The 27,461-nt window shown below is 39.6% G+C and overlaps 3 protein-coding genes across 4 annotated transcripts in view; 2 read left to right on the top strand and 1 right to left on the bottom strand.

Annotated features, from left to right (window-relative positions):
- Positions 1-1,523, top strand: part of LOC126397524 (vascular cell adhesion protein 1-like) — a 60,203-nt gene extending 58,680 nt beyond the window's left edge. Inside the window, exons 5-8 of one of the 2 annotated variants that reach the window (XM_050056375.1) lie at positions 149-409; positions 670-757; positions 875-911; positions 1,044-1,523. In XM_050056375.1, coding sequence (XP_049912332.1) covers positions 149-409; positions 670-757; positions 875-911; positions 1,044-1,097 — 440 coding nt within the window. In that variant the 3' untranslated portion in view covers positions 1,098-1,523. The remainder of the gene's footprint in view (positions 1-148; positions 410-669; positions 758-874; positions 912-1,043) is intronic. The other variant, XM_050056374.1, reaches the window with a different exon arrangement.
- Positions 1,524-3,082: 1,559 nt separating this feature from the next.
- LOC126397534 (B-cell receptor CD22-like) lies at positions 3,083-6,355 on the top strand. The gene is made up of 2 exons (XM_050056392.1): positions 3,083-3,140; positions 4,757-6,355. Exons 1-2 carry the CDS (start codon positions 3,098-3,100, stop codon positions 4,993-4,995), a joined length of 282 nt encoding a protein of 93 aa, XP_049912349.1. The 5' UTR covers positions 3,083-3,097; the 3' UTR covers positions 4,996-6,355.
- Positions 6,116-20,366, bottom strand: pck2 (phosphoenolpyruvate carboxykinase 2 (mitochondrial)). Its single transcript, XM_050056358.1, has 11 exons — positions 19,852-20,366; positions 13,101-13,313; positions 12,763-12,947; positions 11,301-11,371; positions 10,941-11,076; positions 10,656-10,843; positions 9,533-9,695; positions 9,221-9,436; positions 8,588-8,725; positions 7,781-7,876; positions 6,116-7,617 (listed from the first exon to the last, which is right to left on the bottom strand). Exons 1-11 carry the CDS (start codon positions 19,881-19,883, stop codon positions 7,151-7,153), a joined length of 1,905 nt encoding a protein of 634 aa, XP_049912315.1. The 5' UTR covers positions 19,884-20,366; the 3' UTR covers positions 6,116-7,150.
- Between the last annotated feature and the right edge of the window lie 7,095 nt (positions 20,367-27,461).

Here is a 27,461-nt window from a genome sequence, read left to right as displayed (position 1 = left end):
AAAGACTCTCAGTGTTTCATGTAAGACAACACATTGTATTACTTCCTGATAGAACTTTCTGATTTCTCATGACTCTCTTTTCTCAGTGATCTTATTCAGGCTCTGATGTATCTATCATTTGTTAAATTGTTTGTTACATTTTCCTCAGATGCTCCCAAGAACACCTCAGTGTTCATCAGTCCATCAGGTTTGGTGTCAGCAGGTAGCTGGGTGAACCTGACCTGCTCCAGCAGAGCCAATCCTCCCATCAGCAGCTTCACCTGGTTCAAGACCAGCAATGATGGACCCATCAAAGTGTCTGACAGAGACTTTTACAGCTTTAATGTCACTGATGGAGAAGTTTATTACTGTGTGGCCACAAATGATCTTGGTAATGGAACATCATCAAAGATCCATCTGACTGTTAAAGGTAAAAATAGTCAGTACAGTTACTGAATCCACAGACATAAATCTTATCTGCTGTATGTTTTTGTTATTGTGTTGTAGTACCCTGTAGAGCACTTTGATTACCATCAATATTGTTGCATTTCCACATTCAACACTCGTCTCCTTTTAGTCACTTATTTTGTTTTCTGTAATGAGCAGAAGGTAGCTTAATACGATGGGATGCAATTTTAGAGTCATAAAATGTTTTACTAAGGAGAATGTGACCAGGCTGTCTTGTTACAGCCAATCCAGAGTTTGGGGTTGATGTCTGCGTTACAGTGAAGATCCTGGGAATCGTAGCACTCTACAGCACAATCATCATCTTTGAGTGGTGAGAGGAACTTTTCTATGATTTGATCATTTGCAGCTAAAGACTTACTGGTACTCTTTGAAATGTTTGAAGTTAATGTTAATGCCTTTAATTCAGGTTTATTTATATTCCTTTCAGGTGGTTTAGATCAAGATGCTGCAACAAACCAGTGAAGGTAAGCTACAGGCACATTATCCTTTCAACAATAAACTGTCTTTGAAGAAAGGGACAAAAGCTCCTCTTATGAATGAGCAAAGATTTGTTTGTAGACATCTTTGAAACAATGATAATTGATTTATTTCCACAGGACACAGCTGAAGCAGACTACGTCAACTGTGTGATTGAGATTCAAGCATCATAAAGGAAAAGAGGAAAATGTCTTGTTCACCTTTTATGGAATATTTCTGTTTCTTATTCATCTCATTCTTAAATATTAAATATTTTTCTTTGCAGCAGATCAGGGAGATGATCAAAAGTTCAAGTGCAAACAAGACAGAAGATAATATACTGTAGCTTCATTATTAATTGTTTAATATTGCGCTATTTTTTTCTTTGATTCAACTGTGTTTTCATTGCATGCATGAATATATTTTTCAAACAGAAGTTTAAATAGTTAAAGCCAGATTTTTGTTGTGATGAGGAAGCAGAAAGTGTGGATATTTATCTTTTGTTGTTACAGTTCACTTTGTATATGCAGTACATGTGTAGATGACTGTTCTCTCCTCAGTGCTGTATTGCAGAGCAGCAGTGATACAGACTGTGCACAAGTCAGTTCAATAAACTCTGTGGTAACTACATGTGACAAATAGTCTTTGGTTGATAACACTTTAGAATAAGTTAAAGAATCAGGCATCAGGTGGCATTATTAAATATCCTTTTCAGTTTGACAAGAGCACTGAGACATCTCACAGTTCAGTATTTAATTGCCACTAACACACATTATAGTTATTGTATTTCACGTTGTTTTGATGGTATAAATGTGAGGAAATGCAACTGTGTGAGGCTGATAGACCAGAATAAGAACACCAGAGAGGAGTGGTGAGATATAAACTGATGAAGTCATGACCAGAGCTCTGAGAAAAACCTGAGAACTATAAGTAAACAGGGGAAGTTGTTCGGCTGGGTTTTGTCTAAGGGTCCACCTGCAGGATCGTCAGAGCAACTGTAGTCACACAGCTCTGTGAAACCAGATGCCTTCATCAGTCCAGAGTTGTGTTTACTCAAAATGATTATAAAGAGATACAGAATGGCTGCAAAGAGACTCACAACGTATATGAAATAGGGCAAAGCCACCACAAAGACACAAAAAACCATCACAGAGACACAAAACCATCACAGACAGATGTGTAACGACTACTAAGACGCACAAAACGACAACAAAAAGAGGCCGAGCTACCATGAAGTCTGTCTTGCTCCTATTTAGGAGAGGTGGTGGGGCCTTTTGCATGTCTGTGCCCACGGGCCCATTGTCTTATAATTCGCCCACAGCACAACTAACTACTTGTAATGAAACTCACTCTATATATTACATGTCAAAATTCTATATCCACTTAACTACATCTGTGCAATACATGGTTCATATTTTTATATTTGTTTAACATGGCACTACTGTGATTAATACAGCATGCTACAAAAAAGATAAGGCATACAGGCTTGCAGTGAGTCGTGACAAAATTAATATTTAAGAATAATAAAGTTATTTGAGTCCTGATGAGCTCAAGCTGCCTCAAAAACTGACTTCCTCACTCTCAGGCTGTGAGCAGGAAGAGTGACGACTTCTTGTCTCTCTGCAGTATTTCAGTCATTTCATATCCAGCTTGAAACAGTAACTCTGTTTGCTTTTAAATCAACAGCTTAGCAGCAAAGTCAGGTACTGGGTCTGTAGCAGCTCGGCTGAAACTCACAAATTGTCTGATTTTAAAACTAATTGTTTCTCCGCTCTGACTGCAGGCTCATTTGGTGAGGTAAAATGTTTCTGCTTTTTGTACTTTTTTTTCTTCTTTTTTTAATGCTTTATGTTTTATATTTTGCAGCTTTTCTTGAACTCCACTTTAAAAAAACAAATATATATAGACACATTTTATTAGTTGTGTTTTGGTTTAGCAGAAATATCTCATGCTGCATCATTTTAATTTTACATTTAATCTGTTTTCAGTGCAGCTCTACAGAGATCATTAATCACTATTATAACACAGTAACATCTGGTTGTACAGGGAGAGTTCCTGCTTTGAAAGAGTGAATCTGAGGTGGCTTTAAAAGAACATGAATGTTTCATTTAAAATATGTTTTAATCAATATACTGAGAAAGTGAGTTTTTGTCAACTCCAGGTGATGAGTGTCATTACAGTCCAGTGTGTGAAAATGGTGACAGCCAACATGTTACTGAGTGTCTTCTTTGTTTCAGGTGAGCTGTTTGTTCAGTCACTTTTATTTGGAGACGTTATCTTTTCCAACTGTTCAGTGAAATGTTTTATACTGACAATGTTAAAAGGAAAAAGGACGGGGGTGTCGGTGGCTTAGTGGTAGAGCAGGCGCCCCATGTACAAGGCTGTTGCCGCAGCGGCCCAGGCTCGAATCCAGCCTGTGGCCCTTTGCTGCATGTCATCCCCCCTTCTCTCTCTCCCCCCTTCACACTTACCTGTCCTGTCCATTAAAGGCAAAATGCCCAAAAAAATATTTAAAAAAAAAAAAGGAAAAAGGACCAAACCTGCTGCTGAACTATAATTTGTGTATCATCAAGTTTCTCTTCATGCTGATTTTTGCTTCACAAGTTGTTTATCAGGATTCATTTTTACAGGTGCTTTGGCTGATTGTCCTGCTTATTCAGCCCTATTCATTGCTGCAACAAAGAACATGGAAGCACTGAGTGGATGTTGTTTGCAAATCCCATGTACCTTTACACCTAAACCAGACAAAAACTTCAGCACCACAAGATCAGTTTTCGGAGTGTGGATTAAAAGTGACTCCAGATTTAACTCCTATCCAAACAATGTGATTTTCAACAGTAGTAAGACAGTTAACACCTACCCAATGAATATCACTGGAAACCTGAGTCAGAAAAACTGCACCACTTTATTTTCCAGTTTAATCACAAGTTACACAGACACATACTACTTCAGAATTGAGAACAATCCAGTCATGGCAACAGCTTCTTGTGATCCTCTTCAAATAACAGTTAAAGGTAAGAGCGTTTTTCATCAGTCTGATTTTACTTATTGTTTTCCAAATCAGTTTTTGCCTAAACATCACACTCCATGATTCGAACCTTCACTGTGAAGTTAAATATCTGATGTATGATTATCAGTATCTGTCAGAGTTCAAACCTATATAACTATATGTTAACATCTTTCTTTTCTATCTTACAATGTCTGCACTACAAAACTGTCAAATCAGACAAAATGTCAGTACTTGAAAAGGGAAAAACTCATGTATTGATTTGTTTTCACTCTTAGACATTTATCAGCAGTGAGGGACAAACTCTACTTAGCATTATTATTTATTTTAATAATTCTGTATTCAATTGAAAATTAGTTTAGTTTATTTATCAAATAATCCTCAGAGAATAAATGAGTTTCAATCATCTTAGAGTAAAATCTGTGTTTGATTTGAAACCACAGATTCTCCGACGAGCCCCAGAATTAAGATCTCGGGTGATCTGAAGGAGAAGGAGTCTGTCACTATAACCTGCTCAGCTTCCACTCCATGTCCACACTCCCCTCCTAAACTCACCTGGAATCTCACACAAGACCCTCACAACACAATAGAGGAAAAAACAGATCAAATCTTCACAACTAAAATCCAGGAGACCATCACTCTGTCAGACAAACATGATGGAGTCACCATCACCTGTTCTGCCACATATCCTGTGGATGGAGGAAACCATACAACACATTGTATTAGTTGTATTAGTATTAGTTCCTGATAGACTTTCAGATCTCCCATGACTCTCTTTTCTCAATGATCTTATTCAGGCTCTGATGTATCTATCACCTCTTATTTTGTTTGTTACATTTTCCTCAGATGCTCCCAAGGACACCTCAGTGTCCATCAGTCCATCAGGTTTGGTGTCAGCCAGTAGCTGGGTGAACCTGACCTGCTCCAGCAGAGCCAATCCTCCCGTCAGCCGCTTCACCTGGTTCAAGACCAGCAAAGATGGACCCATCAATGAGTCTGAAGGAGACTTTTACAGCTTTAATGTGACAGGTGGAGGATTTTATTACTGTGTGGACAGTAAAAGCATCTTCATTTCACACAGTTAAGGGGAACTCAAAACTTCCACGCCCTGCAGCTCAGATGGTGTTGTCAGCCATTTTAATATCACACTTCATACTTGTGAATGACCTCATCCGGCTGTTGCTGTGTGATTAGTAATCTGCATATCAGATAAGTGCCAATAGAAGCCCTACACCTCTTAACAGTATTATAAATAACAACACGAGAAAGAATTATAGTGACCTTAATACAAGGGCAGTTCTGTGCACACATTACCAGTGTAGGACAAGATTGTGTTTAATCTGGAAATGTTTGTGTAATTTATTATTTTATATGTTGCAGATCATTTTTTACAAAGCAAGTTTAATCTCGTGTACTTATCTACTGTGTTGTGTCTACATTTTTATTTTTATTTGTATTTGAACGACTTTCAAAAATGAACATAAAACATTGTTTCTGCATTTTAAGTCATTTATTCATTGCACTGTAATAAAAACCTTGGCATACAATTCCTAAAACTACCTAATAATCTCAGTTGCATTTATTGGTCCAACATTTCACATATTGTGTGTAAACATCACCTGAAATCAGACAGTTGAATCACAAACATTACAAAAGTGGCAAGATGAATGATGCATAGTAATTCCCACTGGAACTGTGCTACAATGCTTTGAGTAGTTAATTGACTTCTGATATGTATTTGAGTATCAGCTCAATTCAAAATAAAGGGCATTTCATGAGATCCAGTCAATATTGTATTGAAAGATCTGGTGCTTAAATTCATTTAAAACCTTTTTATTAGTAAAAAATATTAAAACTGTTTCTACTTTTTGTCAGAATGTTGCCAAAAACAATCTTTGGGCTTCAGCTTGTAAACATCAGCAGCCTAGACACTGTATTGTTAAATGTCTCTAAAGGCACCATTAGGTCATGTGCGTTGTTCTTTAGTACCATGCCAGGATTTGTGAGTGAATGGAGGTAGTGACATGAGCTTCTCCACATGATAGGTTTGACAGAAATCACAGAAATCTAACCTTCATGTTGAGAGTCAAACCTCCCTCCTACCACCAACCCGGCACCAGTCCTTCAGTGTTGCAGCATAAGTGTGAAGTCATGTCCAAAGGTATTGCATTGTAGATTATTAACTTTTTTATCTTTGACATTTAATTCTCTTCATAAAAGAGAAAGGGAAGAGTCACTGGCTGTGTTTTCATACACAGAGAAAGTTAGCTACCAGCCTGGCTATTAGTCTTTTTGAGGCAAAGCTTTTTTATCAATCAGTGGTTGAACAAGTCTGCCTTTTCTGGATTCTTAACATTTAACATGTTTTGCCAGCAAAAAGATCTCAAAATGTGGCTGCCATAAACCATCTTTGACTCTGAGCTGCAACTAAACATTATTTTCATTGTTGATCGCTCTGTCAATTATTTTCTCAATCAATCAATTAGTTATTTGGTCTAAAAAAATGTAAAATAAAAAATAAAAAAATAAAAAAAAGGGGAAAACTGTTGATCAGTGTTTCCCAAAGCCCACAATGATGTCCTCAAATGTCTTGTTTTGTCCACAACCCAGAGATATTCAGTTTACTGTCTTTAGGTGTGTGTACATGGACATTAATTTTCCACTAATAATGAGTGCTTTTTGACAGTAGCCTTATGTAACGTTGTTAAAGGCTGAATGTGGAGATGCTGGATATAATCGTCTATTGTTACCAGTATTATCTGAGGTGTTTAGGGAAAATCAGTAAATTGTATTGTCTGCTGACAGTCTGCATATGAGGTGTTTAGGGGGCATCTGTAATTTGTAGCTACAGAAAATAACCTAGGTTACACTTACATTAATTACTACTAGTTGGTGATTCATTTAATAAAATCAATATCTAATCGATTGATCATTGCAGCTCTACTTTGACTGAGCAGCAAGTACCAGAACTCTCTTATACTGAATTTCAGTACATATTCTCTTTTGTGAAAACCAAAGAGGAGGAGGGATGTTTCCAAGCTGCAGTGACCTGTCAGCCAAACATCTCAACCAGGCTCTCCAGTCTCAGTTTTTATGTGTATGTGGATAAAACTTAAACTTTGTTTTCAGAACTAAGTTCTCTGTGTATGTAAACCCAGCCAGTGACTCTGATCGCACCCTGATGATCTGAATCCTGTGACTGCCTCCGTTTCTGGATGAACTTCCTGTCAGTAGGGTTTTTTAATTGTGCACTCTGTCCTCTAGTGCCTTCAGCTCAGTCTCCACCTGTGCTGGCAGATCAGCTCCAACTTGCTGGGTGAAGTAGGCTCTCAACTCCTTCGTCTCCTTCTGCCAGAAAGACTTGGGCACATCGAACAAGGCACCCATATCCACCTTGCCCAGACCTTTAGTGTCGATGGCGCCATCTTCTGGCAGCCAGCCGATAATGCTCTTCTTGGCTGCCTCGTCCTCCCTCTCCCGGCTGCAGCGCTTGAAAATCCACTCCAGTGCGCGGGCGTTTTCACCAAAGCCAGGCCAGAGGAAGGCACCGGTCGCGGGGTCCTTTCTGAACCAGTTGACGTGGAAGATCTTGGGCAGCTGAGTGGGGGTCTTTCGTCTCTCCATGCTCAGCCAGTGAGCGAGGTAGTCACCAAAGTTATAACCAAAGAATGGTCGCATGGCAAAGGGATCGTGCATAATGACCTTGCCTGCAGAGAGACATGAAATGTTTTGTAATTCTTACAAAGAATTAACTTTAGTGATAGAGTTACTATCTTATCATCCCTTTATCTTACACCACCTCGTCAATAGGACAACAGATGTAGTTACAGGAATTTAGAGCACAGGAAAATCAGGTGTGTGGGTGTGTACCTTTATGCTCAGCAGCTGCTGTGGCCTCAGACCTCATGGCAGCTCCAACAAAGACCCCGTGTTGCCAGTTGAAAGACTCGTAGACCAGAGGGACTCCTGACAACACCAACATTTCATCATGTTTAATGCAGAGCTACATGTGTGCTGTAAATGTTACTGAACTTCTTGTGTTGATATGTAACACAAATTGCAGCTGGAATGACTCAAACATCTTTAAGAGGAAGACAACACAATCACTGTGTCATTTTATATCACGTTTCTAGGCTTCCTTTTCTGGTTGCAATGTGAGATAGACTTGCAGATTAATTTAAGACTAACTTTGACAGATTAACTTTGACAGTCACATCACAGAGGACTAACAACTAAATGCTTAAAAGGGATCTATTATGGTTAGTATCAGGTTCATACTTGTATTTTGGGTTTCTACTAAGATTACATTCTGTAAATGCTTTAGCCAAGTCTTATGCTAAGACTTGTAGTAGCATGCTTGGAGCAGATGACTATATAAAGAAATCTGTCACGGGCTGACATCAACTTGTCCTAAAAGTAGAAAAAAAAATGTTGAAAAGTATTCGCAACAGTCTGAAGCCTGAGGTTTTTGCTCACAGAGATTACTTTCACATACGCTCACCTCATTATTTGAAATTACTGCCAAGTTTGACATGAGTATCAAGCACTGTATATTTATATATATGACATAAAATGAGGAAAGGCATAATATGTCCCCTTTAAAATGTCAAAAATACATCTATGAAAATGCTATGCTGGAGAAAGAATCTCTCCATGTTAGATGAAAGCAGCACCAACCCTCCGGCCTCCTGCCACCGAAGATGATGGCGTCAATCGGAACACCCTCCTCACTCTCCCACATGGGGTCGATGATGGGACACTGAGCCGCCGGGGCACAGAAGCGGGAATTGGGGTGGGCGCACTGAGTCGAGCTTCCTTTTTTTATAAAGAGGAAACAACAGTTTATTCTACCTTGAATGTTGTTCATGTCATTTGTTGTCACAGTCATTTTCAAACACATACCACTAGATGGCACTGTATACACTACAGCTGTTCAGTTTACTCTTCATGTGTGAGTTTGATTTATCCAGAAAGCAGAAAATATGTGATGACAGTGATACCAATATACAGTATGATGTGTCATGACAAATTCTTGGGGTTTTATCTGAGCCATGTCTGCTCTGTGTGATACTGCAGTGAGTTCTCTTGGTCTAGAGCCGATCAGTAATCTGAACTTCTGATGTCTTTGTTGGCAAAGAAACAAAACACATGATTCAAGCTGAAATTATATCAGTAAAACTGCTGAATATTCATCGATGTTCATTAGAAACTAAGTGCTAAAGATAATTCATCTTCTCTAGAGCTGCTGAACTACAGCAGCACTTTAGATTAATGTCTTTATAAAAACCAGGCAGTCGTGGCTGATGTTACCGTGCTTCCAGCTTTTGCCGTGCCAGTCTGTGAGTGTGATCCCAGCTGCAGGGGGGTCGAGGCCCTCCCACCACACTCCTCCGTCGCTGGTCTCGCCTACATTGGTAAACACGGTGTTTTTGGCGATGGTGGCCATGGCGTAGGGGTTGGTCTTGTCTGAGGTGCCGGGAGCCACACCAAAGAAACCGTTCTCTGGGTTGATGGCTCTCAGTTTCCCTGCAGAGACAGACGTGTAAGTAACATGAGGATTTAATCCACCACCTATGGAGTAACAAGGAGATTATGTTCATGTGAGTCATCCTCCGCCCTCACCTTGGCTGTCAAACTTCATCCATGCAATGTCATCGCCCACACACTCAACCTTCCAGCCCGGCAGACTTGGTTTCATCATGGCCAAGTTAGTTTTACCACAGGCGCTGGGGAAGGCTGCTGCGACATAACGCTTCACTCCCTGAGGGTTGGTAATACCCAGAATCTGAGGAGGGGAGACAGTGATGAAGTGATTTTAATCAGCCTTTCATGAAAAGTCAACAATTAAAACTGACAAAGCATCAAGGCAGAGCAGAAGCTGAGCAATGTACTGCTGTGGAAGGGGGGCAGCGACAAAAAGTATTTTAGCCACCTAAAAAAGATCTCTAATAGTTCCTGTATGTTGTAATGAGAGAATTTTGAGCGCTTCACATTTCTGTCAGATAACCCCTTTCCAACCGGAAAGCCATTAACAGCTTCTCTTCCCCATCTATGCTCTTGTCAAAGCCACCAGATTCCGTTGACAAAAACAGTCATTTTGAATTCACTTCACAATCTGTTATTTAGTTTGTGTTACTGTGTGACTTTGGTGAATCTGAACTAACCCTTTTAAACGCCAAAGTCACACAATATCACAATCAAACCAACTGTTTGAGGCTGCAGTAGACCAGCAGCTGCGTTTAGCAGTTTTAAATCACTGTTTTTCTCTATGGAGTCTGGTGTTGAAGAGAGTGATACAACAGCTTCATTTCCCCGTCTGAAAATGCTGTCTGACGGCAAAGTAAAGCGCTGGAAATATTATCAATATAATAAACATTTAAACTGATATTAGTATTTTTAGGTGGGCCTTTTTTATTTGGCTAAGATACGTTTTGTTGCTAACCCCGTCTACAGCAGTACATCGTTTAGTTTGCATGTCGGACTCCAGGCTGGTTATCCAAACTGTAGGCATGCTCACTGACATCTACTGTATGTAATAAACTGACTATGGATAGCTACCTCATACAACCCTGCTTCAAAAGATCTGAACTATGGCTTTAATACAAGCCCGCAGATACTTTTTGACAACTGATAAAACTGCATTTTCCAGCATGAAATAATTCCTCACAGAAATTAGAGCATATAAAAGTTACTATGGAGAACTGTGTGTGAAGCATGTAGCTCAGACTTTCAGAGGCACGCTCACCAACATGTGTTCAGCCAGCCAGCCTTCATCCTTGGCGATGCGGGAGGCGATGCGAAGGGCGAAACACTTCTTCCCCAGGAGAGAGTTTCCTCCATAGCCACTGCCAAAGGACAAGATCTGCCTGGTGTCTGGCAGGTGAGATATCAGCACCTTGTCTGGATTACAGGGCCATGCATTGACCAGAGGGGCTGGAGAGAACACAGAGAGGGGGATGTCATGAAATCTTTCAAGTTTTAATCAACACAAAGCACTAAAACGACTTGTTTCAGGCTCCTTTAATTGTACCTTTGAGTGGTAAAGGTCGTCCCAAAGAGTGCTGACAGCGGACAAACTCCGTTCCGTCAGCCAGTTTCTTCAGGACAGGAGTGCCCATGCGCGTCATGATCCCCATACTGGCCACAACGTATGGTGAGTCTGTCACCTTCAAGCAGAACAAACTGTTTATGATCCTGATCTACTATGATTCCGGGAGTAATAACCATAAAGCGCTACAGCAATTCATTAGAATACACTGCGTGATGAATTACTACAATAAATCACATCATTTTACAGCAACAAAGCAAACCATTGATCAGTACAACACAGCAGGCTAATTGCTTTATTGCATGCTTTTTTCCATAGTATAAAGTGCTGAGGAGTCAATACCTGGACACCATATTTAGTCAGAGTCGAGCCTACAGGACCCATACTGAAGGGAATCACATACATGGTCCGACCTACAGAGAGGACACAGAAGCATGAACAACATAGTAATGCAGTTTATTTTTCCACTACAGACAACATTGTTTCAATATTGGCAAATGTTGAAAAGGTGGTATATTGGACGGGAGATACCATGTCCTTCTCTTAAAACGTGCCCTGTGGATTTTTTGACCACTAGTAGCATTACGGAGCAATATATTTACCAGAGTGTCCACAATTTGAATGTAATGTACGCAAAGACAAGGGCAACTTGACACATGTTCCTGTTAAAACATTTCACTGTTTAACCTACAGTTGCTGGAGGTAAGATACAAAAACAGCATAGAAATATAACGTAGTGAAGTAAAACACTACTGGCACATGGAAGTAAGCAGTGCAGCATTTGTTAGAAATCAAGGATTTACACAGTTCAGTTACAATAATACAATTCAATAGGGTTGGGCCATTTTCGGGTTTTGCCGATCCAGATGTACAAGAGTGCATGTTGTGTTTGTTTACTAGAATGCGTGTGGTTTTTTTTGGGTGACGAGATGAGACGAGACTAGACGTCTCTCGTTCTCTCTGGTGAGACCCTTACAAACAGCATATTCAAGGCAGTAATGTTGCACAATTATTCCGCCTTGCTGCTCTGTCTAAAATCTGCAAACACGGCATGGATGGGCATAGTTGGTCCACCGTTAAGTTGGCAGCTGAGGTAGTAACAGAGCCGAGTGTCATTACGTTTGACTTAGGAGAAGCTGCTGAGTTCATTATAGGTCCAGTCCAGGGTTTGGCTTAAAGGGGAGTACCACCTAAATTCAGAATTCCATTACATATTTCGATGGCCTTGGAAAGCTCAATAAATATTTGTGAACATGAGCTACTCTCTCAGCATGAAACGAGAGAGGTAAGTCTCAGACTTACTTTGTCACAGGGAATAAAGTCTGGAGCTGTTCCATAGATAATGAATAGGATTTTGTGATGTTGTGGACCCACAAAATGTTTTTCTTTTTTGTAAATGAGCCTTATTCTATGGTAGTGTTCTCAGATCTGAAACAGAAAATGTACCCATATACTCAGAACATGCCCCTGGATGCTCTGTTTCATCTTTAATACCTTTCACCTTTCATTGTCTATGGAGCAGCTCCAGACTCTATACTTGACATCACAAATTTAAGTTTTAGCACTTTGACTTTGGGATTTGGGAGAGAGTTGTTCATGTTTACTAATATTTTTAGACCACAGAAATAATGTGTATGAATTTTGACAATGGCTGTACTTCCTCTTTAATATCAAACAAATCTGAAATTTTTTACAGAAGCCCAACCCTAGCCCTACCATTTAAAACTATAAAAGTTTCAGAGAGCTGTTGAAAACACACCTCCTGTCAACGAGGGTCAAAAGTCTTGTTCCATCCAACTCATACCTGCCATGCAGCCGGGGAAACGATCCTGTCTGGCTTTCGCCCAGTCAGACTCGCTCATCCAGCTGCCCAGCTGACTCTTCACTCCGTCAGCAGGGATGGGGATGGTGTCCCTCTGGTTCTTGGTCACAATCACAGTCTTGCTTTCCACCCGAGCTACGTCCTTTGGGTCTGTACGTGCCAGCCAACTGAAAAACAGAGTAGGAATCAGAGCATGACGCAGAAAAACTGAGGAAATTTAGAAGAGAATTACATACAAGCACTTGGTGGTTTAATAAAAGCACGCCACTGAATGTATGCATTTGTGTATGTATGCGAGTATACAAATTTGAAGTCCTTACCAGTTCTGATATTTAGGAAGCCTCTTGACCATCCCCTCCTTCTCCAGACCTGCCAGGATGTTGGCCGTTTCCTCCGGTGTCCCCGTCACCACATGCACACCAGAGGGCTTACATTCATCAACCGCTCCCTTCACAAACTCAGCTACCGCCGGGGGCAGTGAGGGGATGGAGGCCAGGGACCGAACCCCGACACTCGCCCCAACACCACCATGTCTAAAAGAGAGCAGGAATTTAAGCAATACATTACTTCTTTGACTTTTCACTTGTGACTAGGGGAAATTCCTGCACTGATCAAATGTTACTTGACTTCTATATATTAAATATAATTTTTCATTTTTTTTCAAATGATGAGAACATGAGCAGAAGCATTTGATGGACTTGTTACGTGTGGGATACTGATGTCAACAGCCTGACAGTCCTGTGATCTGTCATATAGGTAATGCTGCAGTGGCCTCTGACTACGGTTGGGCTGGTGGAAAAATTTTCAAACTGGTTTGATATTGAGTCAAACACTGGACTGGACTAATATACTGAAATTTACCACAAGATGTCATTGCTCAGTGGTGCATGAAGCCAAAAAAAATTGACTTCCCAGGTTTAAAATACCCAGATCTTCTGCATCATTGGGCCCATAGAGGAAGCGTGCTACAAACTTTCATGAGCCGAGCGGCTGACATCCGGTTTAGCCCTCCGCTAACTCGAATGGGAATCAAATAATTTAATTGTGCGGCTCTTCTAGACTTTTAAAATGTTATTGCCAAATCCCGATAGTGAAACAAGTCATTTTGCGGGGGCTGTGATGCTCAAAAAAATGTAGCCACTGATTTACAAATGTCTCTTTCACAATGTAAGTCTATGGGAAAAAGGGTCCACTGGCAACACGTGACGGACCCTGAAGTTGTAATTCCACTGTCTGGCCACTACTAAAATTGGCTTCAAAGTCTGCACCACTTCCTCGGGGCCTGATGAGACTGAGCGAGCCCATGAATGAGAGTGTAGTGACTCCAGTCCACTTGGTTGTTGTAACGCATCTCTAAGCTGTTTTGTCAGCCCCCAAGGTAAATCAGAGAGTGAAGCAGCATCACAATCTGGTTTACCGTCCTCTGCTCCCCTCTTCTGTTGGCTTTCAATCCAAAAATGTTGCTATATAATGCATTTTTAGTTTTCTTGAGAGACTAACTCTGCCATGTCTTGTCACCTCAAACAACACATGAACTTTCTAGTAAACAAAACAATGTACACCATGTGTACCATCCCCCCTCCCACCTCCACCACCAGTTGAACTCCTTTAAGATGTTGGTTTGGCTCAGCAGTAAATTGTGCACGACCTGTCAGACACTAGTGACTTATTGGTCTGTTGATAAACAAAGAGAATATTATGTTAATCACGTTGTCATATTGTTTATTACTAATACAATACAGGTTAGCACTGTGATGCTGTCAGCACAGGCTGCTGATGTAGAGTGCTTTTTAATTTACCATTACAAGTCATGATGACAGATGCCAGCACAGCCAGTTTGCATAAAATCAAACCAGTTTAAGCTCGTACACTGGACCAGACTGGCAAAACCAGATATCGACCCATTTACCTGTGACCTTGAAAGACTGTTCATCTATCTACAATGCATTGTTGAATTTACGGAGACAGACTTCAACAATCTATTATGAGTAAGAAAACAAACACATTCTGTCAAATCATATTCAGTCATCTACAGGATGTTGACATTACCAAAGCCAAGAGATACACATGCAGATTAACTGAATGACCTGACTCTGACCAGGATATAATGCAGAGAGAGCATCCTTATTGGCTCAAGTGAACACACCTGGTTTAAAGGTTCAGACAAGTTAGGTCTTTCCCAGTAAGTTTCGCTCCAGATGTGACTTTTTCTGTCTGCATTATCTTTGAGATTGCTCTGGTCTAATTCACTGCTGTTTCATTTTTAATTTCAATATTTATTCCAGCTGATACTGATGGAGTTGGAAGAGCACAAACACTTTTAACACAAGTTTAAAAAAAGCCACAAATTGGAGTTGTGTGCTTTTCATGTGACAGCAGTGAGAGCAAGATGCCTTTGCTGCAGTTATTAGTGCAACCTGAGAGCCTCACACACACTTCTCCACATAAAGAGAGGCATGCGGGTGGCCGGCCTATTGTTTTTCAATAGAATGGTCAGACAATAAAATAGACGATGTGTGTTTGTACTTTGTTTTCTGACTGTGAACAGTGTGAATGACCCCAGATGACCTCTTTAGAAATGTGAAAAAATTAAATTAGCCCTGTATCCTCAAATGAGAAGCCCAGAGGAACTAATAAACAAATAGACATTTTAGCCCAAGTGCTCTAAAACTGGTTTCAACCATGAATTGACCCACATTGACTGGAAATACAAATAATACTCCTCTTTGTTGTTTCAAAGACAACAGGGTTGTCCCATCACCCCATTGGCTGCACTTAGTGCGTCATTCTACGTGCATGCAGACACACTGCATGCAGACACACAAGTAAATCTGGTTGGAGTGTACAAAGGCCACGAGCAGCAGGAACGTAGACATGCTCACAGCAAGAGAGACGATAACGTGCAGCTTGACAGGGCAAAGAGCTGAGAGCAGTGTAATGCCAGCCTCAGGGTTCAAATTCCCTCTGAGCAGGCAACATGTACCTCGCCAGTTGTTTAACCATTGATGTGAGGGCAATTAATCATGAACAGGTTCCAGTTTGTGCTAAAATGCAGGCTGACCTTACAGCAAGTGACAGATTGGCAGCTGTTACAATTTTTTAAACTGTCTATCTTGAATCCTGTAATCTAATCTAATAATCTACTATTTTTGGGATGGCTGTTGCTGAGATGGTAGTTGTTAAAAGTGTAGTTTCCATCAGGGATCAGGGAGATATATCCCACATTCACTTTTAGCCTGCAGTGTCTCTGGACTGTGTCCTTTTCCTGTTCAGGCTTAGGGCTGCTGTGAAACTGCACCTACTTGGGGTTTATATTGGATACATCGGTATAACAGACAAACAAGAAAGGCAGAGGAGATACCCGCACACCAATATAACTGGGCTAGAAAGCAGCAAGAAGGTCTACAGGCTGAGATCAATGCGAAAATAGTTTATTTAATTAAGACATCTGTTATTAAAAAAAAAGGTGCTCAACGTGGGGATGGCCGTTGCTTAGGTGGTGGTTGTAATAGATGTAGCCGAATTTCCATCAGGAATAAGGGAGACATATCCTCCTCAATCTTAGCCTGCAGTGTCTCTTGACTGTGTCCTCTTCCTGTTCACCCACCAGATGAGAGAAGATTTAAATAGATAAAAATGTTCATCTGAGCTGCCCTCATCAGTTACTCAAAGCAATAAGTTAAATAAGCAGCCCCAGGTTTAGCCTCTCAGGCTACTTACAGGCTAATCCACCTTTATGATTGAGGTTGTTGAGGTGTATGCCACCAAAGTAGCCAACTCCCAAATGTGGTTTTTTTTTGGATTTTAAAAAGTTACTAATGCTTTATTACCTCGAACTGGCGAAGGAACATTGTTTTTCTTGCATGCTTTCATGGAAAACAGTGATGATATTGATTTATGGATTGATTTGGGACCACGTTAAACAACAGCAGAACTATATCAAAACTTCTGCTTACACTCTCTCACACAACTCAATCAGTATAATCCAAGTCTCATTTATCCAGTTGTATTCTAAGTACTTCACAAATGCATTTTCACTAAAACCGTAATATTTAAAATGAATCTTATTTGCGCTCTCTTCAAGGCCAGACTCCAATAATACTGCTGCTTTTTTTTATTTATAGCAAAAATGCATGTGTTAGGGAAGCAATGAGCATTCGACTGGATAAATGAATCTTGGATTTTACTGCTTGAGTTGTGTGAGAGTTTGTAAACAGATGTTTTGATATAGTTTTGCTACCCTTCCTTAATCAAACAATATGTTGGCCATTTTTTGTGAATGCATGCAAGAAAAACTTTTCTACATGAATACAAGGTAACACGGTATGACTAAATGGTTTACAAATGTTCATTTTTTGAGTGAAGTAAGAAGGACTGCACATCAGTCAGAGATAAGAAAGTTAAGCACAGCTCTTTGTTGTAAAGGTAGAAGTACAAAATGATCAGAAAGAAGAGAGGACTGTCTTTGTTTCAAATGGCAATCCACCAAATACATGTCGAGACATTCTACTCCAAACCACAAATATCATCCTTGAGGATTGTTGTATCCCCACATCATCATCATCATCATCATCAAACACACTTTAACACTTTAATGTCTCTTCTTAGTCAAAGAAATATGGCTGATGTGTGGCAGAAACTGTCAGCTTTCAGAGGATCTTTTGACTTTTTGACAAAGGACAGATGAATGAATGAGGGAGAGCTAAAACAACAATAGGGCCATTGTATGACAGCACCCTACTGACTTTAGCCACAGAAAATACAAATGTCACTTTGTCAGTCCTATTTGAAGATATTAGATGAACCAATGTCCTTGTAGAACTTTACTCTCCTCTCCTCGTGCAGTAAATCAATTATGTATGCTTCCAATAATCCACTCTGTTATGCCACTAATTCCTGTAACCATTTGGGTGTTGCTGAACATTATCTCCAATGTGATTAGGATTAGGAAAGCAGATGAGTTAGGCTAAATTTGAAATTAATTAAAAGAAAGTATTTGCTGACTTTGCTTGCTGAAGCAAAGGTATTGGCTGACTTGAGACAGAAGATAAAGGTAAAAGCAGCTGGAAGGGATTAGCAGCTCTGGTTCTTCTTCTTCACAACAGAAAAGACGCACTTTCAGACTGGGATGACCTTTGCTCCCAATTTCCCTACGCAGTCATTCAGTCTCTCCTGCTTTTGTCTGTGCATCCCCATTCCTCACCCCATCCCCCATTCCTGATGCCTCCATGTTTTTAAGGGTGCAAATTTTGAAATTAGGGACGTCATCCAGATGGGGGGAGGGGGTGTCAAGAAACAGATAACACACCTCTAAGTCAGCAAGCCAATCCACACACACCACAGCCAGACACGCCTACACTCCCCCCTTCATGCTGATCCTGGTCAATAGCCTCTTTAGGGCAGAGTCTACACATGAAGCAATGACAAGCCGGAGTATCACTTAGAACATGCCCACGTGCTGCATGCATTCTCCTCCCACATGGTACAGCGAGTACTCAGGGAAAAACACACAGAACACGCACCAGGACATTCAGGCAAATAGAGGAGTGATGACTCCAGCCATTAACTCACTCTCAAGCAGAAATACAAACAAAATGCACAGCAGCACGAGCCTCCCTGTCACTAACACACATGCCCGACCATGGTGTCAGTCGCTTACTCACTCACATGCATCCCTAACGACAAAATAAGAACAAACACACAATGCCATGGAGTGCTCACATTGACTCCAGAGTCCCTGTGTGATGAGGTGTCATCACAAAGCCTGGAAGGGGGAAAGTAGTGAGGTGAAAGCATGCAGAAAGACAGCCTTTTTTTTTAAAAAAAATCAGATGAAATGTGGAATGTTGTTTAATCTACAGAGATACTAGCAAGTCTTTGCTCAATGTCATCTGATCTGAGGCTTGTCTCTGAGATCAAGTTGGACAAGTTTATGGCAGCTGTCAGCAAAGTAACTGAAGATTTAACAAGACTGTATAGTGCCACAGGTCTTTTCTCATTGGAAACATATATATCAATCATGCATTCCTATTCAACGATGTATTAACAATTGGCGATTACAGGTTTTTAGCCCATATGGCAAATTTCTATGTGAAAGACATAGGTAGCATCAACAATATGAGAATACAGTGAATCCAAATGGTCAAGATGGAGGCAATTTTGTGCAAACTGTGCCTGAAAAAATGTGCTTCAGAGAGGTTCACATTAAAAAGGTAGGACAGGAAAAGTGTCCACAATAGTTATACATTTGATGTAGGCCTATGTGTAATAAAAACCAGGTTCCATTAATTGGTTGTCCCAGGGTGTCTGCAGGTATCAGACAGTTAAATTTAATGCTTCTTAAGACCCTTTCAAAACACCTTTAAACCAAATTTAGGACCAATTTTTGGACAAATCATGTTTTACTTATTTAAGTATCGCAGCATTGCAGGTAAGTAGTATATATGTGGTATGTGCAGAGGTAAGTATAATGTAGGAATATGGTTATTAGAGTGAGTTAAGTCAATCTACATTTTGCAAACAGGTATGTGCAAGTATGAAGTATAATGACAGTGTTATAGGTTGGTTTTTTTTTAAGATTTGCAACATTAGAAATGTGGGCTTTTACATAAAAAAGATGTATAAATGAAATTAGATTAAATGTTAGTAGCAGTAAAGACCTTGCAAATTCAAATTTAAGACTATTTAATGGCTTTTAATGTTGTAACAGTTAATTTATTTTAAGCATTTTAAGGGACCTGCAGACACCCTGTATCCAAAAAACTTAAATATTGTATGTATGTGTATGAAATAAAAAAACAGACGACATTAATTGGTTGTCCACAATACTTAAATACTTTATGTATGTAGGACCTATATGTTATATAAAAAAACAGGCTACATAATTGCATTTACTAAATAACTTAACTTACATTTGAATAACAGATTTTGAATGAATGGCACAACCATGTAGCCATGTTGTGTATTCAGACGTATATATTCTCTTTAAACTTTCTCGAGTACAATGAAATGTATTGATCACGAAGCTAAAACACGATTTAAAAATCACAAAAAAAAGTCCCAATGACTCACCTTCGTATGACACCCAGCAACAGGCACGACATCTTTGGTGCAAAAATAAAACTAGCTTATAAAAAGTAGAAGCGTAAAAAGGCACATTAAGTTAGCTGCAGAGGTAAAGAGAGGAGCAGTGGTTAGAGCTGGTCGCAGCTCATATCTGAGCTCTGAGGAGACCTTGCACTTTGCTCAGTGTGGACATTCACACATACACTTTGATGTAATCTGGCTGCTGTCCTTCTGCACGACTACAGTGTACAGATAATTTCCCTGAGAGTCCACAAACGCCTCACACACTTCACTGCTCTACAAAGTTTTAAACCTGCTCTCCGGCTCGGCTCTGGAGAGGAGAAGGCGCTTCTGGTTTAAAATATAAATATAAAGTAGTTTTATTCTTCGCAGCTTGGGTCCATATTGTTATGTTCTGTCTGCTCGGAACCACGGACCGACCGGCGGGTGGTTGTCCCTCCTGGCTGACGCAAGCTCCCACAGTTCCTGCAACACGAACACCGCCAGTATCTTTGCACCGCCTTTACAACCATGTGAAAACACAACCCGGAAATACGAGCAACCGCACGGAAATAGATCTCACATTAAACTCCCTCCTAAAAACATAAAGTGTCAAAGAGGATTTTAGTTACAGAATCACAGCAGTGTCATCAAAACTCAGATGGACACTTTTTGCATGTAGAGCAGGGGTGTCAAACATGTGGTCCGGGGGCCAGAACCGGCCGCCAAAGGGTGCAATCACTAGATCAGCGGTTTTCAATCTTTTTGTGCCTAAGCCACACCAGCGCAAGCCAAAATCTCAAGGCACACCTGTATATATCGGTGCACAATAGCCTCTATGAAGTGTGTTATTTGGAATAGATTTTAAGATTTCACTGATTGATCTTTGAGGTCATTGGGCAGAGGTCTTTTGTCTGTTCCAGAGGTTCGGCTGAAAACTAAAGGGGACAGAGCATTTGCTGTCATGGCCCCGAAGCTCTCAAACAGTCTGCCCGAGGAAATCAGGTCAGCCAAATCAGTGATCTCTTTTAAATCCCTCCTAAAAACATTCTTTTATCGGAAAGCCTTTCCTTATTTTACCTGAGTTTTAAGTTATTTAAATTGTCTTTGATTTCCTCTGTTTTTACCGGTAAAGTGTTTTTATCAGTTCTCTTAAAAGTCATTGTTTTAATGTCTTGTCTGTTTTAATTATTGACATGTAAAGCACTTTGTAACTGTAATTCTGAATATTGCAATAATAATGTGTGGTAACCACAAAATCCCATGCCGTTTAACATTTTACCTGGAAAAAAATGGTGGAAACCTCAGGAAGAGCAACTGAAGTGCAATAGATGCTGTGTATACAGAAGAGATCATCATAATAAATCTATAGTAATCCATATGACAAAACGATACAGAAAGAGAGACAGACAGAGACAGAGAGAGATGCACAGCAAACAGTGATGACAACAACTACAAAACACTGATTTTAGTGATAATATAATAATGATAATAATAGTATTGTTATAAGTATATATTGATATATGATCGTACATCTGTGACAATAATAATCATACGTGTATAATAATTGTAGAAGTATGATTAATCATAATAGCAGTAGTAGGAGGCATCAGGCAGGATCACGGCAGCAGTGTAACCACAACACATGATCCAGGCGTAGCTGCAATTCAAGGGAACCTGCGAGACAGTGGAGCAAAAAGGCTTCAGAGAAGAAGCCGAGTTAGTGACATGCAGTAATAGGACATGAATGTTAGCAAATGAAGAAAAACCCACTTTTCAGAATCTAAGAGCAAGAGAGAGAGAGAAGAAGAGAAGGAGAGAAGGGGCTCAGTGTATCATAGGAGGTTCCCCCGGCAGACTAGGCCTATATTAATATAGGTATGTAAATGGTTTGTAAGGCACGGATAACTTAACCTGCTTCCTCAATAGCTTCCACTTTAGTTCGGTGTGGTGATGCCAACATTACTGCAAAAGAGTGGAAATGTATGGAAAAATGTAAAGACAAAAAACTGAGACATATTGCTGACATTGCACTTTTTTTCTTGAAATATCTCAGGCTGATCATCATCTGTTATCTGAATGGATAAATGTTTTTAAAAAGGTACTTGTACTTGTTTACACTAGATGAAAATGAAAAAATGTAAAGGTTGTTGTTATTTATAGGTTATTCTACAGTGGTTTTACTCGTCCGTCCCACTTGAGATCAAATACTGCTGAATAAGGCCTATGAACTAAAATGAGTTTGACACCCCTGATGTGGGCCAATCTACCAATCTACCATCAAGTTAGCTGTTACCTGCCCTCCCCAGTTAGTTAGCACAGCTGTTAAGGGCAAATATGTGCCAGTTGGAACATACTCCAAAAAAACACTCCAGCAGCATGAGTAACATGAGGTGAAAATATGCTTTGCCTTTAGTGTGAGCACACCTTCACAAGACTGTTAAAATTTAGGTCTCTGAACTTATTACTGTTATTTTTCCAAACTTTATAAAGCCCCCTTCAGAGTCACACATCACTTTATACAACTGTTTACACAGGCTGAGCAGTGCTCCTCACAAACAATACACTAAACTTCATCAGTAAAATAAGTGTAGTGCCCCCTTAATTTCAATCTGAATGAAAAGAGCTCCCTGTATTAACCTTTTATGTGATGTTATGAATTCACTCACTTTTGTCTTTGTCTTTCTATACGTGTATCTATGGTACAAAAAGGAAACTTCCCAAAAAAACTGAATTAGAGGTTTTTCAAGTGACAGAATACGAGAAAAAAATGTTTGTTTACAGCTCATTTTACTGAACAAACCTTTACTTTCACTTAAACTAATAGCCTACTAATATTTGCACATAACCAGTTGTCCGTTTGTTTGTTTTTTTAACTGTGCAACAAATGACTGTCCAAACAAACCAAGTTTGTTTAAAGTTGTACCGGTAATTTGTTTTCAGTGTATATTTTGATTTTGATTTTCTATTAATTCTAGTATCTATTAATTTGCTGATTAACTGATACATTGGTTAGTGGAAAAATGCCCCTCACAATATCTCAGAGCCCAAGTTAACATTTAGCACAACATAACATGAAATGGGAGAAAAAATGCTCCAGCTGATTATTATTTTAATACATGTTAATTTAATTATGTTACCAGTGCTGTCAATGTAATCATTTGAATTACCAATGTGATCCTACTAACTTTTATATGTCATTTATTTTATCCACGTTGGTCTGTGTAAGTCTAACTTTTTTTTTTCCAACTTTATTTATAGAACATTTTGAACATTTTAGACAAGACAGTGTGATATACAGCATCAGGTAAAGAAAAAAACAGACAAAACATTGATTGTCACATATGAATGTCAACTCCCTTCCCACCCACCGCCCACAACCCATGTAAGTCTAACTTTTTTGGTTTGTTTTTGTTTGTTTCGTTTTTCTCTGTGAGACCATATTGTCATAACAGGTTGTGATCTATGCTTTGTGTATTATTATTTGCCTGTAATTTTTTTAAAAAAGTTGACATTTTGCTTGACCATCTGAAAAAAAGAACTTTTAAGATTCAGTTTCCCATCATTGAAAAACAGCAGATCTTCACATTTGAGAAGTGTGAAATAGTTCATTTTCTGTTAACAGATTAATCAACTAATTGTTGTAGCTGTAGTAAATACAAATAGCAAAAGGCATTTTAAAGAATCAACCTAAAATGAACAAGACATAAGATGGAAAATTTGCTCTTAACTGTAAATTCTGCAGAGCTGAAAATCTTCCCCTCTGTTCATCCTGGGACTTTGCAATTCTGGACATCATGTTACATAATGTTTGAAAGCTGAAGCTCAGATTTCAAGCAGTTCTCTTGTGCTGCTGTTGGAGGCTGTTAAGGTGCTCACTGAGGGTTTATAGTAAATTCTGTAGGAGAATATTGTTGTAACTGTCACTTTTACAACATTGATAAGCAGTGATAGGTGTACTACTAGGTCAGGAGTCAGCAATCTGCGGCTCTGGAGCCACATGCGGTTCTTTGCTCCCAGTGGCTTTGATATTAAAATATCTGGAAATTAATAATGGTTATTTTTTAACACACGGTTCATCTGCACACACTGCGATGCCACACAGCTGGTTCAATATTAGCAAAGTTTCCCTTTATATTCATTGTCTTGTGTGGCGATCAGCAGTGATGTGGTGGTTCACTTTTACACTGTGATCTGTAGCCTATAGTTCGGCTTTAGCGTCTAACTATCTTTGTCTTTTTAACCTGTTGTTGCTGCTGAGTCAGTTTGACATCCTGGATATATCCTTCAAACACAGACTGTAGACCCCTCTGTCTGCTTCCCTCTGGAATCACTCTTTCATTTCTCCAAAAATATGATAATATTTCTTCAGGGAATGCAGTTAGTTACAGTGAAGGCTCCATGCTTAGTCTGACAGCTTGACGGACCATCACAAAGGGGCGGGGCATAGCAAAAGATTAATTGTAAAAATGTTGTGTATTTCATCAACTAAAATGTGCTTCATACATCTGCGACCTGGTGCCTTTTCCTCTTAATTTTGCTGAACATCAGTAGCAGGGGCTAGCCTGGAGTCTCTCTAGTTGGGTAGCCATGGATTCCAAATCCAAAAAAGGAAAATTCTTGGAGGAAAATAGAGGATTTAATAGTGTGTGGACAGATTCATTTGCTTTCACTACCAACACTGCAAAGTTAAAGTACTATATGTAGCCCATTGCAGAGTAGCCACCTTGTAGTAAATCATATTAATGAATGCTCATTTCGACCTATTCGCAGCTCCAGACAGATTTTGTTTTATCTTTTTTTGGCCAATAATGGCTCTTTTATTAGTAAAAGTTGCCGAGCCCTGTACTACGTACAAGGGTAGTTTCATTGAGAAGGAAGAGGGTATACTCTCCTAAATATTCTAATGGCTTTTTGGCTGATAAACAGCCAAAAAAAGGTGGGTATACCCTGTATACCTGTGTATACCCTCCACTACACCACTGTTGATTAGGGTTACAACGGTATGAGATTTTCTTTTTTTTATTACTACAATTGAAACTCAAAAATATTTTGTTAATGACAGTATGTGTAAAAAGTCTCCCCTTTGAAAATAGCTAATATAAAGGGGAGATTAGCTGTCCAGTTGCATTTTTTTTCAATGTCATAGATGAGCAAATGTCCACAGTATGATAACATCAACTTTTATATCATGGTATACCTTAAACCAGTATATCACTGCAACCCTACTGTTGATAAGCCTGCTGTATGAGTGAATCAGTACTGACTGTCAGACATGAGACAGCAGGGGGATTAGTCTGTATACTAACAGTATAGGGCGTCTGTCTTAAATCGTGAGTTTCCTGTTAATGTTTCTCTCTCTGGGACCTGGAGGAGGGGAGTCACACACACACACACACACACACACACACACACACACACACACACACACACACACACACACATATACAGTATGAGCTGTGAGCAAAAGGGGAAGTAAAGGGCTGGGGGCTGCACAGAAGAATATACTGTAGATAAGAGATAAACAGAGATACAACATGTCTGGTTAAACTTCAGCTCTCTCCTGCAGAGTCAGCAGCCAACCAAAGAGAATTCCAGAGCACATGGAGAACACACACACACACATATTCACAGTGAATTAATGCATGCATGCTTTACAGCCACAGCTGCAGTCCATGATTATAAAAGGGAACATTCAGAGATGCAGCAACTGGCAAAAACTAAAAGCTGCAACATGCTTTAAAGGTCCCATGTTATGCTTATTTTCAGGTTCATGCTAGTATTTTGGGTTTCTGCTGGAACACATTCACATGGTTTAATGTTCAAACAACACATTATCTTTCTCATACTGTCTGCCTGAATATAGGCTACCTGTATTCACCGTCTGTCTGAAACACTTTGTTTTAGTGCCTGTCTCTTTGAGCCTTTGAGTAAATAATTTTAGCATCCACAGGTGTGACTTGTGGCTTTTAGAATCTTATTTTACCGTTAAAAATCACAATTGCCGATCACACATCTATTGCTGCTTTAAGTCTCATCCTATTACAGTCTAACACAATCTAAATGACACACGCAAAGAAAGGGTTTAATCTCACAGTACAAATCTGATGGTAAATGAACAGAGATAATTCTTATTAAAGAACTTTTACTATTGATAGTTACTATCAATAGTAAGTCGTTATTTTTCCTGTCAGTGATTTACTGATTAATCAAGCAACTTCTTGAATTTTTGATTCTTTATCCAGTGTGGTTCCCATCAGCTATTTTCAATATTCGCTTTATTAGAAATTATTAATCAGCGTGATGAGAAACTCGAGCTGTTTATTTCTAACAAGCTAGACTGTGGACTCATTGTCACCATTTAGGTCTTAGTGAGTTATATTAATGAAGTTTTCTTCTTGTGTTTCACAAAGATAAAGTAGCAGCCGAGAAACTTTACATCATATCACGTTCATTTAGCAGCTGCTTTTGTCTAGAGCAATTTCATATATATGTATATGCATATAAAATATATAGGCCGGGGGCCAGGTCAGGCCCTCCTGATGTTTTTTGCATTATTGTTTCCTGTTAGCCTATACCTTGGGCTATTATAAGTGGATAACAAACACTCCCAACTTGGGGCCGTTTGGTCTCAGGGGGCCCAAACCCCCTAAGACCAAACTGGCAAAATGATGTAAATGCAAATATTAGGGCATTACAATGGTATAGATAGTCATACAAGTATGAAATTTAGCAAGGAGTATCCTGACACAAAAGGGAAAAAAGCAAAATAAGAATCTTGGGCTTAATGCCATTCTATTTCAAAATATCACACACAACAGCCCCAAATAAACAAAAAAATGACTGTTTGACAAATTCTCATCACTTTAATCACTTTGTGCAGAACATTTCAGTGCAAGGTGAGCATTCAGACATGAAACTATACGTACAGTCACAGTGCATTGAGTTAGTATGGTCAGTGTGTAACTATGGAAGGGGATAATGAAGTCCTGTGTGAACATTGTACAAAGAAATAATTTACTGACATGGCCTCAAATCCTAAAGCTTTGCACCAAGTTTTTTTGTAGCAACACAACCTTTGTCCGCAGTATTACTCAACAGCCTCCCTGAGCTGAACAACACACTGCTGTGATTTTTAATCACTCACTCAATCAAATCAAAGAATCAATAACTAATGGATCTGGCACTGTAATAACGTGCACCCTTTGCCCTTTGGATCTGTTTTGGCATATTGATGGCACGCAACAGTATAGATGACCCAGACTGTGTTTACAATGGGAGGCTCTGACGTCCTCTCTGTCCACTCAGGATCACGTATTTGTTTTAGGCTTTAACCTGACTGCGTGATCCCCCGGCTCTGTCCACACAGCTCCTGATGAAATAGCTCATGCAATAGCAGATGTACGACAGCAGATCCCAGGAACACTGGTTGCAATAGCAGACACACTTTGGCCTCAGTGATCAATATTGAGATAAAGTTGTGCTCTCTTGCGCCTCCTGAAAATACCAGTGGAGATTTTTCTTTATTTGACTTTGTTGGCTGTTTATGTCATGTGTCTTCTTGTAATAAGTCCATATTGTGCTTTACATGGGCTGCTTTAACAGAGGGAAGCTTC

Source organism: Epinephelus moara, chromosome 11 (genome assembly GCF_006386435.1).
Source record: "Epinephelus moara isolate mb chromosome 11, YSFRI_EMoa_1.0, whole genome shotgun sequence".
NCBI lineage: Eukaryota > Metazoa > Chordata > Actinopteri > Perciformes > Serranidae > Epinephelus > Epinephelus moara.
The sequence above is the reverse complement of the archived record's forward strand: the minus strand, read 5'-3'. Positions and strand labels throughout refer to the sequence as shown.